This window comes from Drosophila innubila, assembly GCF_004354385.1.
Source record: "Drosophila innubila isolate TH190305 chromosome 3L unlocalized genomic scaffold, UK_Dinn_1.0 0_D_3L, whole genome shotgun sequence".
Taxonomy (NCBI): Eukaryota; Metazoa; Arthropoda; class Insecta; order Diptera; family Drosophilidae; genus Drosophila; species Drosophila innubila.
In genome coordinates, this window is record NW_022995376.1 from 23,142,538 (window position 1) to 23,159,480 (window position 16,943).

The 16,943-nt window shown below is 38.7% G+C and overlaps 2 protein-coding genes across 3 annotated transcripts; one reads left to right on the forward strand and one right to left on the reverse strand.

The window, feature by feature from the left end:
* The first annotated feature begins 459 nt into the window (after positions 1–459).
* Positions 460–1,500, forward strand: LOC117787455 (cathepsin L-like). Its single transcript, XM_034625993.1, has one exon. It carries the CDS (start codon positions 496–498, stop codon positions 1,453–1,455), a length of 960 nt encoding a protein of 319 aa, XP_034481884.1. The 5' UTR covers positions 460–495; the 3' UTR covers positions 1,456–1,500.
* Positions 1,501–2,490: 990 nt separating this feature from the next.
* LOC117786751 (tyrosine-protein phosphatase non-receptor type 23) lies at positions 2,491–10,378 on the reverse strand. Of its 2 annotated transcripts, none has more exons than XM_034625114.1 (10): positions 10,181–10,378; positions 9,453–9,803; positions 8,528–8,926; positions 6,532–8,468; positions 4,297–5,167; positions 3,941–4,069; positions 3,702–3,883; positions 3,449–3,636; positions 3,268–3,387; positions 2,491–3,213 (listed from the first exon to the last, which is right to left on the reverse strand). In XM_034625114.1, the coding sequence occupies exons 1-10, from the start codon at positions 10,262–10,264 to the stop codon at positions 3,101–3,103; spliced, it is 4,374 nt and encodes a 1,457-aa protein (XP_034481005.1). In that variant the 5' UTR covers positions 10,265–10,378; the 3' UTR covers positions 2,491–3,100. The 2 variants fall into 2 exon arrangements, with proteins under 2 accessions (XP_034481005.1, XP_034481004.1); XM_034625113.1 differs by having other exon boundaries at positions 4,297–5,301; positions 5,778–8,468.
* Between the last annotated feature and the right edge of the window lie 6,565 nt (positions 10,379–16,943).

Genomic DNA, 16,943 nt, shown 5'->3' on the forward strand with positions numbered 1-16,943 from the left:
AATTAATATCATTATATGAAAAATGATATATTAGAAAACTCCATTCATTTCAAAAGATAAACAAATTTGCAAATGGTTTAAAAATAAGTAATGTAATAAGACAGTGGAAATGAGTGGAATGAGTATGGTTAGATTGTTCATATCGATAAGCTGTAAAAAGAAATGTGACGGTATTTAATGAGTATATTATGAGATTGTACTTGGCCTATCTTTTGACTTAATCATGAGTGCATTATAGCGAGCAATGATTTCCTTAAATAAAATCAAGAGTCACTATAAATTATTTTGAAATATATAATTTTATAATCACAATTTTTTTCTTTCTAATTAATTGTATTTTCTTTATTTATAATATTTGTAAATATTTTTTTTCTTTTTTTAATCCCGCATGATTAGCTTGATTCATTGTGGTTTTACTTTCAGATCGAGAAAAAGTATATAAGGCACAATATTGCCGCAGTAAATTTTCAAGTTGCATTTAGTTGAAATTTGAACATGAAAAGAATTATATCGCTTGTGTGTTTAGTCGGATTTGTGCAGGCGTTTTCCTGGGAGTGGGAAGAGTATAAGCGCAGCCACAATAAAATATACGAGGATGAGAGCGAGGAGGAGCTTCGATGGAGGACCTTCAATGCTAATAAGGAAATCATTGATAGACACAATGAACAATATGCGGCTGGAAAAGAAACATTTGAGATGGGCGTTAACCAATTCACAGATCTGTCGCCAAATGAATTCGAAAGCTTAATGCTAAGCAGCCAAAACATGACTGAAGATGAGGAAGATTTGATTTATGATCCCCCTAAAAGTCTGAAAATTCCGAAAAGTGTCGATTGGCGAAAATTAAATGCTGTTACACCAGTGAAAGATCAGGGTAAATGTGGATCCTGTTGGGCCTTTGCTGCCGTAGCCACCCTGGAGGGTCGACATTTTTTGAAAACAAAAGAGCTGATTAATCTCTCTGAACAGAATTTGGTGGATTGCTCGAAAAGAAATAAAGGCTGCAATGGAGGACTAATAACATGGGCTTTAAAGTATATCAAGAAAAATCGTGGAATTGATACAGCGAAATCGTATCCCTATGAAGCTGAACAGCATCACTGTAGATTCAGCAAGTTAAACGTAGGAGCTACAGTCCTGGGTATTAAGAAAGTAAGGAAACGCAGAGAATCTGAACTAGCTGCAGCTGTTGCCACAGAGGGACCAATTGGCGTCGCCGTCGATGCATCACCTTTTCATCATTACAGACGCGGAGTCTTGCGGAAACGTTGCCATAAGAGAGCCAATCATGCGGTGACGGTTGTAGGTTACGGCACAGATCATAAGGGTTTGGATTACTGGCTTGTTAAGAACTCCTGGGGAACACCCTTTGGAGAGAATGGTTACATTCGCATGGCTCGCAATCATCACAATTTGTGCCACATTGCCAGCCACGCTGTCTACCCAGTAGTTTAATTGTTGTAATTGACTTAAAATACAGAATTTGATTTAATCATTTAATCAATGTTGATGTGATTTATTATTATTAATTTCTTATATAATAATGACTACTTCAAATAAATGCAATAGTCACTGAAATTTTATAATAACATTAATGTTTGTATAATTATATCTTCTTTGTTCATTATACCCGTTACTTAAAAAATAAGTAAAAGGGTATATTTTGTTCGTTGGAATGTATGTAACAGGGAAAAGAGGAGGCATCTCCGACCCTATAAAGTATATATATTCTTGATCAGCATCAATAGCCGAGTCGATATAGCCGTATGTCCCTGCCTGTCTGTCCGTCCGGGAGAGTGCCTCGATCTCAGAGACTATAGAGATAGAGATACCAAGCTTTCACCCACACACTTCTATATACCCCACGCAGATCAAGTTTGTTTCAAATTTAAGCCACGCCCCCCTATGGCGAATTACAGTTTTCAGAGCAAAACAAGTATTATCTTTAAAGTACTTTTACGTATATTGAAGCAAGTAACGGGTACCCGATGGTCTGGATATAGCCTTTCAGAACTATTTTAATTACAGTGGTAAAGTTATTTTTCCCGCATGCTAAGTCTCATTCATTGTGGTTGTACTTTCAGTTCGTTGCAAAGTTTTTGAAACACAATATAATATGAAGTAAAATCACAAGTTCCATTTAGTTAAAATTGACATTCCGAGTAGGGTTGATTGACGAAAATTAAATGCTGTTACACCAGTGAAAAATCAGTGTAGTTGTGGATCCTGTTGGGCCTTTGCTGCCGTAGCCACTCTGGAAAACTAAAAAGCTGATTGGGCTCCCTGAACAGAATTTATTGGATTTCTCGAAACTGAATCATGGTTGTAATGGAGGACTAGCAACAAAGGCTTTAAGATATATTACGAATACTGAGAAATCGTATCCCTATGACGTTAAAGAGCATCACTGTAGATTCAGGGAGTCAACTATAGGAGCTACAGTTCGGGATATTGTATCTGTTAGGAGTGTCAGTGACTATTACTTGTCAATTTAAAAGCATACTACACTGTTTAATCGTTTACCGTTCCAACATGATTACATTGTTTTATAAATGTTATTGATAGATACAGGTATATTAATATATAGAATAAAGTTACATATAATCAGCATCAAAAAACATCACCATAGTTAGAAAAAAAGTAGTTTATCAGGCCTGTTCCGGTTTTCACTTTCTATTCGGATTTTATAAAATTGAAATTTTCACGTTGCATTTGGGCTAAACATTTTAAAATTATATTTTATCACTTTATTCGACCTAGATTCACCAACTCAAAATGAATTCAATATGCAAAATATTTCCAGATTGATATATAAGAACAGGCTAAAGATCTTCACTTCCGACAAATATTGCCGAAAACCGGAACAGGACTGTATATAACAGTTAATAGGACAAATACAATTTAATATTTTCAATACTGTCTTCTTCTCGTTTCGAATTGTTTGCAACAATGTCAGATCTCTTGATATATATGATGTTTGCGGTAGTTTGTATAAATAGTTTATAGACAATATCATTATCATTTTGATTAAAATGTGTAAAATATATATGTATTGTATATTATAAAAGTAATTTAGCGATGCACTTGTTCGTTCAGTCGTTTATTTCATTTTCCAAAGCGCATCCAGCTCGTTTAATGGATCTTTGCTCTCCTGTTGCTCCTTGGCGGTTACCTGCGGTGCCATTTTCATCTGATATGAAGTCATGATGCCACCTAAAAGTTCAACATATGAGTGAAATATTCAGCAGTATGGAACAAATTTCCTACGTTTGTTGAGCACATCATGGGCGTGGCTCAGTACAATTTGCATTGACTGTTCCAAGATAGCTGCATCCCGCAGTGAATTCTGCCGCTGCATACAAATGCGAGACCAAACGTCGACCACATCTAAAATGGATTTAAATTGGATGTAACTCTTAGCATATATAGCGTGTTGTTTAATGCTCACTTATCAAAATAGGTCGCTTGGCTTGAGTGCCCATCAAGGCACAAATTCCAATTGCCAACAGTTCCGAGCGCTCGGAACCCGTCAAACAGTTCAAAACAAGCGGCGATATTGGCGCATTGGCGGCCTGGCAACGTTCCTGATGAGTTTGCAGTGCATTCTGTGCAATGCCCAGCAATTGAGTTGGTGAACTGTTAAAGAAAAATTAAAAATACTTAAGAATATTTACAAATCGTGACATATTTGATGTAGTTACGCTTTGGTCCATTGCTTTAGCAGCAGCACGGATAAATCCAGCACAGCATCAGCGCCATGCATCGACAATTTCAGTTGGTATTCCGTGCAGTGACTGAGCTGTTGATGCTTTACACAATTCACAGTAAAGTCATCGTAGTGTGTGGGCTGATCAATCTCCTGTGGCCAGAAGGGATCAAAGAGCTGCACAAAACAAGACTGATAAAATTCATAATCAATTGATAAGCTTAATTAACTCACTTCATTTGTAGTATGCAGACAGCCCACAGTGCGCGCCTTTTCCGACCAAATCATGGACCAAAAATCGTTAATTGTATTCGCCTGCGGAGTTTGCGCTACAATAATGTTGGGACATCCAGCGCTGAGGCTCTGCAAAGGGAAAGTTATGATCGGGATTAGAAAAAGTTTAAAAACAATTTAATTACAATTACATTATCATGGGTGCCACAAAAATCTAAACCAACTGAAAATCAACGAAGACACAATTTTAGTTGGTTTCTTTTTTGTGGTACCTTTAAATATAAATATTTATTGTTATTATAGCTTGACCTATAATAACTATATTATATAGGCACGATTTTTGATTTTTTCTTCACCTTCATGTAGGCCGCATTAATATAATCGTCAGTTTGCTTGTCCAACTTGACACGTGCATGATCATAGGGCAAACAGTCCAAAGAACGATTCTTTTCAGGAAACAATTTGGCAATTGTCGTCGTACGCTTCACATTGGTATTCTTCTCGAGCTTCTGCTGGAGTTCTTGCCACTTGGTTCCCAGTTGCGTGTTTCCATTCAACATTTTGACGTGCAGATTTTCAACCAACTTCTCGTAACTCTCCACTTCCTTGTGGAAGTATTTGAGTGTCTTATCATCGGTAAATGGATCGTGAGCTCGCATTTGGAATGTAATCAGTGGATGTCTTTCTGTGGCCTGTAGCTTCTCGCTGGCGGAATGTGTCAATGAAACCGAATCCCAATCAAAGTTCTCCATTGAGCTCAAGTCTGAGCAATTTGACAGATTGTCTAGGCTATTTTTACGCAGCGAATTAGTTGCAGCACCTGGAGATACCATTGGGGATAGTGTGACAGCAGCTGCTGGAGTGCTGGCAACAACTGCTGTCTCGCTAGCAGCCACTTGGCTAGCGGGCGGCGTGGGCGTTGCCACAATCTGTGGTTGCAGCAAAGGGAGTGGCACAGCGCCAGCACAATCCAGGTCCAAATCACTAAGTAAATCCACATTACTAGCATCAGACTTTGTTGGCTTTGTCTCTGACTGCAATGTGGATGAGGAGGCATAAGGAGCACTGCTCGTGGTCGTCTGTGTGCTGGCAATGCTACTTCCACCACTTTGCATATAAATTGGAGGCTTCTGATTGATGGGAGGCGTGGCAGCTGCCACAGCCGGTTGCTGCTGCTCCTGCTGTGGTGGCAACTGTTGTTGTTGCTGCTGTTGTGGCTGTTGTTGTGTGGGAGTCTCTCCTGCTGAATGATAGCCATAAGGAGGCGTATAATAATTTCCCATCACATCCTGGGATTGAGTTGGAGCTGAGTTGGACTCAATGCCGCCACTTGCTGTCTTCGTATGCGATACAATGGGTGACTGAAAATATAATAATACCATTAGCATCGAAATATAAGAAAATGGAGTGTGTCACAGAAATCGCCTTCAACAAAGTGTGAACTTAAACCAAGTTCTCCAAAAATTCAATAAAATTGATGATTAGAATAAAACCAAAATTAATCTTTTAAGCAACGTCTTATCGAATGGAAAATGAGTCTATTCAAATAGATATCAATAATAGCGAATAGAAAATGTAAAAAAGTAGCATTCAGTCTCAAAAAATCTATTCTGAACCCCTTAACCTGTTGTCCACTAAAACAGTCTTCAATCAACAGTCATCAATTTAACTGATTGAGATATTTTTAGGTTGAATTGTTCGATCAATTAAAACTATTTGTATACCCCTAGACATTCAACTTTTGTATGTAAATAAATTGATATTGTTAATTTAAATGATTCTGACCAAATCCATTTACTATTTGCTGTGACACATCCATGTTCAATTGATTACTCACATCGAATCCAGTTGCCAAACTGCTGCGATTGGCCAGCTCCGAGTCCGTGGTGCCCACAATAGCCGCCTGCTGCTGTCCACTCTGCGTAAATTGTCCTGTGCCATGTGAAATCTGTGGAATGTGATTGCTGCTGCCATGTTGATAGCCACTGCTGTAGTCGTAGTTGCCCGTTTGAGGATTGAAACTGTAGCCAGGATGATTGGAGTAGCTAAAGTAGTTGGCATCGACAGCAGATGCAGCTGTGCTCGCCACTGGATATTGCACTGGGTGTTGTGGCAACGCGGCAGGCATAGGCGTGGGAGTGGCCTGGGATTGGGGCTGTGGGATTGCAGCTGGAGGGGCATACAATGCTGACTGTGGCGGCATCTGTTGCTGGGTAAATGTTGAGCTTGTCGGAGGCATCTGCTGATGAGAATAAATTGTAGACTGTTGCGGTGTCTGGGATTGAGGATAGACTGTAGGCTGTTGTTGCGGTGTAGGGGATTGAGGATAGACTGTCGGCTGTTGTTGTGGAGTCTGCGATTGAGGATAATCAGCAGACTGCTGAGCCGCTGGATAACTGATCGATTGAGGCGTCTGAGATTGGCGATAACTAGCGTTTTGTTGAGGCAATGTCTGCTGCTGGGCATATGCTGAATACATGGACAATTGAGGCTGTTGATGCTGTGCACCTTGTGGATAAATCTGCGCAGCATTTCCAGACTGATAGTTTAAAGATTGCTGTGGTGCAGGCTGCTGTCCATAAGGAGTCAATTGCTGTGCTTGTTGTTGCTGCTGCTGTGGCTGTTGTTGCTGCTGCTGTGGTTGTGGATAACTCAAGGAGTCGTTGGACTGCGTGGATGTGGCCACATAGAGCGGCTGCTGATAGTTGTAGTTCTGCGGTGCAGGAGAAGCAGCAGAAGATGGATAATTCATCTGATAATTGTAGCCATAAACCAGCTGCGATTGCTGACCATATGCTGGCTCCGATGGAGGCTGTTGCACACTCAGTGCAGCCATCGCGCCGTGCAGTGTTTGGGAATTGGGCGATGGCTGTGCCTTGTAGGCAGGTGGTGCAATGTTCTGCTGCTGTTGTTGGTACATGGGATTGGTGTATCCCGCTGCATTGGGATCATAGTATTGCTGCTGCTGTAAGCTGTAGGGAGGCGGTGGTTCATTGGGTGGTGGTGCCGTCGCGTAGGCCGAGCAAGCGGCCTGCGTAGGATTCTCAGAGCCAACTGGCACTGGTCGAACCGTGGGCACATAGGGCGTGGCATCCATTGCGGGTGTGGAAATGCTATTGTTCTTAGCCTTGAGATAATCACGTAGCTTGGGAGCACCGCTAGACGCACTGACATTGCTCAACTCCGGTTTGATTGGTGGAGGAACTGCTGCTGGTGTCGCCTTAACGCTTTGCAATCGCTGTTGTCGCTCTTCGGATTGCACATCTCGTGCGGATTTGAAGCGTGTTAACAGTTTCTGCACATTGCCCGCCAGTTTTTTATAGAACTCTAATCCCTTAGCCGACTTGGCCAGCAGATCTTCATACACATCATACGAGGCTGCCAAGGAGCTGTAGAAATGCTCACGTTTCTGCTTCACATCCTGCAGAGTTTTCAGCACAGGAGCTGCCCGAGCATATGCCTCAGTAAGAGCCTGCAGAATATTATGTTGGGCCAGCAAATTTTGATCGAGCAGCTGCGTGAGTCGATCGTGTTTGGCCAACTCGGTGGCAAACAGGGCCTGTAATCCCTCCTGCCCGCCATGAGCAATCACCTTGGCCGTGATGTCATCCTCGTTGATGGCAATACGCAAATCTGCATGGAATTGTGCACGCTGTGCCTTCATCTCATTTACTTTGTTCACAATCAGTTTGACATCCTTGAAGATCTCCGCGGTGTTCAGCTCCGAGCTGAGCTTTGGCATTAGCTGTTGAATCTCCTGCAGCGGACGCGCCAATATTTTCAGATTATTCACATGCAAGCTCATGGCTTTGCGCAGCGTATTGTTGGATTCACCTGCTCTGGTATGAGCTTCACTGTACTTCTGGAACTCGCGTGTCAATTCCGTGATGTGTGCATTGGGTGTCCGCTGCACTCCACTGGCTGTTTGAAATTCACGCTCCGCTTGAGCTTCCGCCTCCAGCATGTGGGTTAATTCACTGAGATTTGTCTCCACATCTGTTGTGATATCGGCCAGCTGGGACATGGCCTCGATCAGATCGCTAATGGCCGTCTTGTTGGCATGCAATGCCGCACAGCGATCGACGATTCCTTGTGGCAACTTGTTGGCCTGCTCCTCATTGATATTGAGATTGTCCAGTGTTAGGGAACTCATATAGCTATCCAGTTGTGTGTCCTTCTCCTCCAACAAGGCGCCATACTTTCGCAGCACTTTGGCCTTCTCCTCGCTGTACATGGAGCTGGCCTCGTGTGCCTTCATGGGCACCAGGCGCGCAAAGAGATCGGTGCCAGCATACTCCTCATCCGTTATTGAAAATCCAATGCCATTGACCAAATTGGCGCCTTGAACGGCTGCAATGGTATTCAGCTCCGGCACAGCCTCATGGTAAATGAACTCATTCTCATTCTTGGCATTTTTACGCTTGGCCTCCACGACATCTGCGGTGAAGCTCAGGGACTCGTTGATTTCCTTTTGATCCGGTAGACCCTTTGACTCCTTACTTGCCTCCTCCAGCTTCTCCCATGCCGCCTACAAAGTGCACATTTATGATGAATATAATCATCTTAGCTATATCAATCTGATCTTACCTGGTAGAGCGTCACACGCTCTCCCATTTTACGCTGCTCTTCGGCATGCTGTCCTTGGTACAAGTACAAGATGCAGTTGAGATAGTTGATCTTGAAGCGCACGTATTTCTTCCACAGCTTATAGACGGAGCTGTCGATGACCTGGGACACAGGTCCGTCATCGCCGCCAGTTAACAGTGCCGCCAAAGCAGCGCCATAGTAGACCACAATTTGTGCCGTCACCTTGGCCACAATATGCGGCTTACGATTATCAATCAATGATTTCTCCAATATACATTCCTGGGCCTGGGCCAGGGACACTTGCTGCTGGAAGACCAACAGTTCATTGGTCATAAAATCACCACCGCTGTTGACATTCGCGTAGCGCTCTCTCAGCTCATTATAAGCCCAAGCGGCGGCCTGAAAATAAATAGAAATATATCAATTATAATTACATGCATATACAGTTGGTCAAGTTCGGTTATCGGTTACGAAAAATCTTTCTATATCGGTTTATCTGTTATATCGAAATACCGGTAGGATTTCGGTCCTGATTGACTGATCATTGTGGAGACTAAGCCGGAAGACTCAAAAAGCAGAAATTTTTACACAACGTAGCTGAGACGATTTGGAAAATTCGAGCTGCATGTAGGTCAAATTTGGGGTCAAAGTTCACACTTCGAGTGAATTACGTCAACAAAATTTCTAGGACTTTAACAATGGTGAATCTAATAGGATCGATATTCATATTTAAATCCAAAATAAGTCTGAGAGTCGATTATTACAAGTTAACGAGTAATTTAAATTAATATTTTTTTGAACCAAAACTTACGGTTATTAAGATTTGTATAACTTCGGTTTAAAAGTAAAATTTGTTTCGTTTAGGGTTCCGATTACGGTTTTGACAATATTAAAAAAAATTCGTACAATTGTTCAAGCTGTTTACCTGGAAATGAGTACAGGCCATTTTCATGCCGTCGCTGTCGCCTCGCGTCACCGAAGCACCCGACTGTGTGTGTGAGGCGGCAATGTTGAAGAGGACAGCGGCACGTTCAAATCGCATGTCGTTGACTTCGTGCACCGAACTGTGATACAGATCCTTCCAGGTGAACGTGAAGATGCTGCGCTCAGCCAGCTGAGGGAAGCGATTTTCCAGCGCATACAGCTGACAATAATAACGTTTCATTATCGGAGCACCGTCTTTCGTTGTACGCATTGCCTGGTTACGCAGTGTTTCCAGTGCATGCACCTCCTTGGAATAGGCCTCGGCATCCTCGTGATAGAATTCGGCAATGTACTTTAAGCCACAGTGAGAGAGAGAGGGAGAGAGGGAGACAGAGAAAATGAGTACAAGTGAGCGAATGCTTTACTGTTTATTTGTTTTGCAATTATAGCGCTAATCAGACAACGACTGCGACAACACTTGCGATGAGTCAGCAACAGTCGCTCTCACCGTCGCTGTCGCCGTCACCGTCGCCATCTCCGTGGGAGCCTCACAGCACAACAAAGAACGCTGAGAGCAGCAAACAAAGCTCATCATATTTTTGTGGATCAGCTTATGTCGGTGGAACTGTCTCTGTTCCACCACCAGCAGCTGTAATTGATTAGTTTGTCGACCGCTGTAGCGTCTCTGCCAGCGCCGCTGTCGCAGTCAGGCTACTCCGCTGCACTCACCTTTTTCAGCGCCACAAAGGATGTTCCCTCAGGACTGGATTTGAGGGCAAACCAAAGCATGTGCAGACGCGGCACGGCCTCCATTGTTTTGTATTTTCGCAGCCTTCTTTCTCTGCTTATATATAATTTGGAAACTTTTTACAAGAACGTACTACAGAAAATTGCATTGCACTGTATGCCTAAAGGTTGCCACCCGATCCAAATGCTGCCAACCTGCAATGTTTTAAGATCTGGCAGCATGTACCATTTTGGGTACAATGCCAAAAATGGTAACTTGAAACATAAATACCTTTTTTTAACATTTCTTAATTTTGAAGCTAAATTTTTTTAAATTTTTGCAGAATTTTTGTTAGAATTTTGTTCATATCTTGATATTTATCTGAAAATCACATTTGCAGCTTCTCTCCCCTTGGCGTGGCGAACTTAAACTCTTTATTAAAATATTAACTTTTATGTTATCTAATTCGGAATTAAAATTTTTGCAATTTTTACCAAATTGTCAAATGGATCAAATATCGCGCTATTGTCATTTTTTGATCCGGAATTGGCATCTACTTTTAAAACAAATCCATAGGTGACGCATGTATGTTTCGCAAAACAGACAAGAGGTGGCGCCACAGTTCTGCGTTAATATCGAATACCCTAATACATCTGATTGTTGTATAAATATGACAGTATAAGCACTTATCGCTTCAAAAATGTACTAAAAAAACTACAAACTACAAACTGCAAATAGGGCAATTTGTCCCGGGCCCCGCGGTTGAAGGATCCCACTTTCTTATAAGCGGGAAAAATGTTTTTGTTTGTTTTTTATTTTCTAATATTGAAATTCGATTGAATTAGGGTTGGACCCCATGCCTACAAAGTATTATTTAGCGGCGCCCCGATTATTATAAGGCACAATACTTTTGTCATACATTTTCATTTCGCACCAAAATATTAATTTGAGCGATATATTCGAAATGAAAATGGACAAAGCGTCAAAATCGTTTTTGGGCGTTAAGTCCTTGAGCGTAATGTTCAAGACTATTTCTGCTATCAAAGCTGTTTATGCCGAGTTTCATGGCACCGAATAAGATGGCTGAATCTACGGACAGAAACACTATTGAAGCTGCGGCCCTAGCTTTAAAAACAACTTACCCAGACGATTTGGTTCAAGATTAACCACGTGAGAAAATTGGATTGATAAGAAAAATAAAACTATTAATGAACTATTAATAGCCCGTACCGATGCCCGGTACGCCCGAAAAGGTGCAAGAGGCACGATTTTACGGTAACTTTTTTTATGGATTGAAATAAACATTTCTGTAATAATAATGTTAATATCATTTACGAATCTCTTTTATCTACACGCATCTATATGTTTAGCAAGCTTAATTTGAAATACCTATTAAGATGAAAAAATATCTAAATTACTAAAACTAGCAACGAAAAAAATTATTTTTTTTACAGAAAAAGAAGTAAATTATATATTTCTTAGATTTTGGAAAAAATAAATGAATTTCAAAAATCATATAAAAATTTGTTTTTTCATAATTTCGGATAGGGCTCGGGCCGGCCCTTTTAACCATTTTTTTCTCCCTAAGACTTTTGCTCGTTCTTCCTCAATCTGTGGCTATTAAAAAATAAATTAAGGACTACGATGAGCGAAGACAGGCTACTTCATTTAATGATCATCTCCATAGAGCACAAGAAAGCCAGCACAATTAGCTACGAGGAGATCTTTAAAGAATTTTGTGCCATAAAGATCAGAAGTCCATTATTTTAAGATTTTGTAAGTAATTTAAGAGTTTGAAAAAGAGCCCCCAATGGCCAGCTGCGCTCCTGTACATATGTATTATACATAATTATTAACAACAATAAAAATCTTGAAATTTGTTAAAAATATTTTCCAAAACTTGGAGACAATAAAACAATTCGTACTACTTTGTTCTGTGGCATTTCCCTAATGTACGCACCTAATCCGTTTGGTAAACCGAAATAAGCAGAAATAAAACAAAGAACTAAATTATGTTTGTCCAGAATAAATGAAAATTTACATTTTTCCAGCGTCCGTTGACAGCAGAAAACAACGAACAAAACTCACTGGCTGTGTAAGAATGACGGAAAGAAGAGACAGAGAGAGAGAAAGAGAGAGAGATTCCACTAGCTAGCTAGAGGAAAACTAAGCGTGTTTCGTTTATTTTCTTAAAAAAAAATATGAGCGGTTTAAGTTAATTTTATTATTTATATACAAATTTTTTCGACATTTTTGTCATTGTTGCTCTTAACAATTATTTTTAACACTTCCTGTGCGAAATTCTAACCGCAGGGGCAACAAAAACCGTTACCAACAGACTAAAAACAGAGGCAGTTGTCCAACTATGCACTTCCTGTCGTTGTCTCCTTCTTCTCTGTCCCGTTCGTCTTTTCAGTGAGGGCTTTTCCGAAACCCGAAACATTGTTGTTCATATTTCCGTATCTCGCAAAGGCATTTGGATCTTTTAGTTGCTGTTGTAGTTGTTGTTGTTTTTGTTGGTGGTGCTAGCCACATAATTCGCATGGCTAACAACTGCACAAGAAGAATTTGCTGCGAAATTATTATGAAACATTTACACAATTTTCATTAATATATTTTTCTCTCCTTTTTGAATGCACTTTAAAGTCAAGTCAAGGGTTTTGCATTGTTGTGCGTGTGGCTGCTGGTGTGAGTGTGTGTAAGCGCTAAAACTCAGTGATAATCAATGTACATAGTAAGTATATATTAAAATTATATAATTAAGCACATAAAAGTATGATGTATATTATTCCAAACTAACTTAACTAAATGCGGTTAGCCACGTTTCATTCTAAACTATCTACGCTCAGAATTTATGATCTCCCACACTTACTAAAGTGTCATCCTGAAAACTCCTCATGTGTTTTTTTAGTTCACTTACTTACAAAAAATTATCCTTGGACAGAATTTATTATATTTAAAAAAAATTTTCAAGCACAAATTATTTGGTGCACCGAGTTAAAACTATTTAATCAGGGGTGTTCCAGATATACATTTTTGGTTGGTTTTCGTTAGGTATAAATTTCAGGAACTCCCCCGAATGAGAGGATATATAACACTATACAACAAAATTAATTTTTATTTATATTAAACTATATATGTTATCAAAACTACTTTTGCTTATAAAAATAAAATCCTAAATGCACATAAACAATACTTAGCCAATTATAGAATTGTAAAATTATAATAAAAAGATAGATTTATTATTGTAACTTGACAAAAACAAAAACACAAATACAAATACTTCCTTACCAAAAAAGTGAAGTGTAAATAAGTGAAATGAAAAATTAAAATATTTTGGTTAGAGGCATATGCAAAAAGGTTATTAATTCAATGTCTTCTGTATCTTTATATGTATTGTATAGTATTCCAGTTCTTAAAGTAATTAAATATCTTCAAAAAAAACCTCTTTACGAGTAAAAGTCTAATTTCTGATATAAAATTTTGTCACCAACAATATTCAATTTAACATATAAATTTCAAACAAAAATAAATAAATTAAGAAACAAAAAATTACGTTCAGAAGTATTGGGGCATGGAGAGCAAGAGGTCCACTAAAAATTTCAAATTTATTTATCTTTTGAACTAGTTGTCGGATTTTGTTGATCAAGGTATATAACTCGATCTGATCGGACAGTCGTAGCAAATTTTCCATATTAGCTGTATATATTGCTAGTCACCATTCCCACCCTACGTGCTGCTTTCGTCACTAGCACGCAGTGAAACAGCTTGTAAGCGATTGATTGATTAGGTGAGTAATCTGTGATTAAAACACGAGAGAACACTTCGCATAAATCTTGAAAGTAAAACTCATTAAACTTATCACTTAATGCTGAAAACAAAATAACATTGCTATAAAAAATATAAAACAAATAAACATTACTCATAAGCTTTGGCTGGACACAATGCATTGCATGTGTGGACAATTAAAAAGAGGAAATCAACAAAAAGAAAGGACAAAATGGCCGTTAAATTTGAAATGGGCTCAGGGAAATAACATATATGTGTATGTGTAAGCATGTGTGTGTGTGTGCAAAGCCAAGACCAACAACAAAGATAAACAGCGACTAAACAGGGACTAAAAACAAAGCCAAACAAACCGAGGAACCGCAACCGAGACAACAGTGGGTGGTGGATAGGGGAAGGAGGAGGGGAAGGGGAGGGAAAATGGGGAGAAGAAAACGCACAAGCTTGCGCTTGGTATATAAAATCTACGCGCGGCCTCAAATTAATACGAATTTATGACAATTTCAAATGCATTTTCAACGTCCGCCCACTCCAGAGATCATAAAAGTTTTTATGCGAAAAAAGCCAAAGCAAAAAATACATGCGCGTATTTTTCTTTAGCCAAACATTTTTATGTGCTGCCTGCCACGCCTCTTAAATGCCAACAGTATATGTATGTATATAAGCTGGTATGTTTGTGTGTGTATGTGTGTGTGTGTGTGTGTTGCATGTGTTTGATTCGGAATTCCGTTTCCTTGTTTGACCATTTTTATGACCCGCACACGAATCTGCGAAGCATCAGCCCATTTTGTAGGCTTTGTCTTATGAGCTTCCGTCTTTCCTTGTCTTCCTCTGGCTTTCTTCCGCTTCACTCCCAGTCCCAGTCCCACTCCACTCCATTTATTCTTATAATTTTTATGACTACTGACAATGCCATTTCCATTTCCATTTGGCCAGCACGTTTCACATTCCTCAACTGAGGCCGAGACTTTATGCACTTTATGCACAATATACATAAATAAATTCGCATTAAATTTGTACTCTTTTAGAGTTCCCCCTCCCCCCTACCCATACACTTTCCACGCCATTTTGGACACGACCAACAGCAGAAACATTTGCGTACCTCATAAATACTTTTAATGATCTGAACGTTTCGAATTTGGTGTTTTATTAATTTGTCACAGCTTGTCAGTATATAAAGGCGGGAGGAAAGGAGCTCGCCTAATCTCTTGGCCACTTATTTATATGTCCTTATATAAATGTTAATTGGCGGCTGGATCAAATAACTGCGATTAAGGAGTTTAGATAAATATATCGCATAATGATAAGGCTATAAAAGCAAATGACACTTGCTGAAAATTTGAATTTAGTGTTATTAGGCTCTAACAAAAGAGATTTTAAGAAATTAAGGAATTAGAAAAACGATTGTAGCTTGAACAAAACAAATGATACTGACTGAAATTGTCATTAAAGCCATTGATTTATTCAAGCCATTGACAAAAATATAGAGATTTTTAGAGATAGAGATTACACGCATTAGCTATAAGTATCTATTATATATTTTACATTAAGTAAAGATATAAATTTGATTCACTTTAATTCTATATTTATAGGTCATTGATTTTTTAATTGAAATTTAAGCTAGACAACTTTGATTAACGAATTAAAATGAATACAGTTTAGCACTTTCGCAATGTCTAAAACTGCGTGCAACAAGAATATCGAACAAATTGAATACACAATTGACAGGCGTCCGAAACATTTGCAATACTTTTTTTAATGTACAAATTTTCCTGTGCATTGCAAGGCAAATGACAGCATTTTAATAGAAACGCGCTTCGTGATTTTCTACTAAATAAAAAAAAAAATATAAAATAAAAAGGAAAAAAGAAAGAAGAAGACGATGAAAAAACTGGGCAAAGCTTGTCAGTCAAAAGCAGTAAAAACATTTTGCTGCAGATTTTCTGTCTGGCCAAGAATTTTCGAGCTCAACTTGTTTTTGCCGATTATCGATGGGACGGTGGGACAGAGTGGCAGGCGGACAGAAGGACAGTGGGGTGTTTTTGTGTCTTATGCTCGCAATTTTCGCCTCGAATTTCTATTGATGCGTATTTCGTGATAATTTTCTTGTTTTCCGCATTAGTGCGTCATCTAAAAGGAGGGGAGGAGACTTTAGGGGACGGTATCAAGGCTAGTTGCTTGTACAACCCATTCAAAATCAAATGGAATTTATATTCATTTTCATTTTACTTTTATATAGTTTTATTTTTATTTTTTTTTTGATTTAAAAAGTGTTTTGCATTAAAAGTTTGAATTGAAATTCAATAGTTTGGCGCCAAATACATTTGATTGAAATTGTTGAACACAATTGCTGGCGTTGTGAAGTTACTAGATGGATAAACTGGAAAATGGGAAAATATGAAATAAATTATTTTTTAATGGCATTATTGTATTTGATAGATTATGTGCAGTTATTTAAAGAATACTGCTATAAACAAAAAAGTAAGAATAGATGATTCATTATTATTTAGTCTTATAATATGATATTTATTTTTCAGTTAGATTTGCTGATAATGAAGCTAATAATTAATATAGTTTTTTGAAGCATTTTTAGCTTATGTTTTTAATGCCTTTAATGAGTTAAAATATTAAATTAATTGATTGAGTAAGTTTAATTATTCATAGACAATTTTAAGATTATTTTTCACTTTTTTAAGATTAAAATTATATACTACTTTAAAAACATTTTCTCTATGACTAAGACTAATTGATAATTTAATACATATAATTAAATTCATCTTTATTGTATTTGGAAATCGCTTTTGCATCGACTTTATATTGAAATCTTCTACAAACTTTGGAATCCATTGTGTGAAACAATCTAAGAGTTGTATATCATTTGGTAGAAGGCAGAAGTGAAAATTCAAGTGCATAAACTGTGCACAATTCAATTATGAAAGTTAATTTCGAAGTCGCTTCTCAACTTGCAGATAGACTTTA

What these genes read in the sequence shown, in the direction of transcription:
- LOC117787455 (XM_034625993.1), top strand. Translation starts at nt 496, where the DNA reads ATGAAAAGAATTATATCGCTTGTGTGTTTAGTCGGATTTGTGCAGGCG.
- LOC117786751 (XM_034625113.1), bottom strand. Translation starts at nt 10,264, where the DNA reads ATGGAGGCCGTGCCGCGTCTGCACATGCTTTGGTTTGCCCTCAAATCC. An exon ending in AGCGTGTGACGCTCTACCAG is followed by an intron (nt 8,469 to 8,527) that starts GTAAGATCAGAT and finishes TGCACTTTGTAG; the next exon opens with GCGGCATGGGAGAAGCTGGA. An exon ending in CTAAAGCAATGGACCAAAGC is followed by an intron (nt 3,637 to 3,701) that starts GTAACTACATCA and finishes TTTCTTTAACAG; the next exon opens with TTCACCAACTCAATTGCTGG.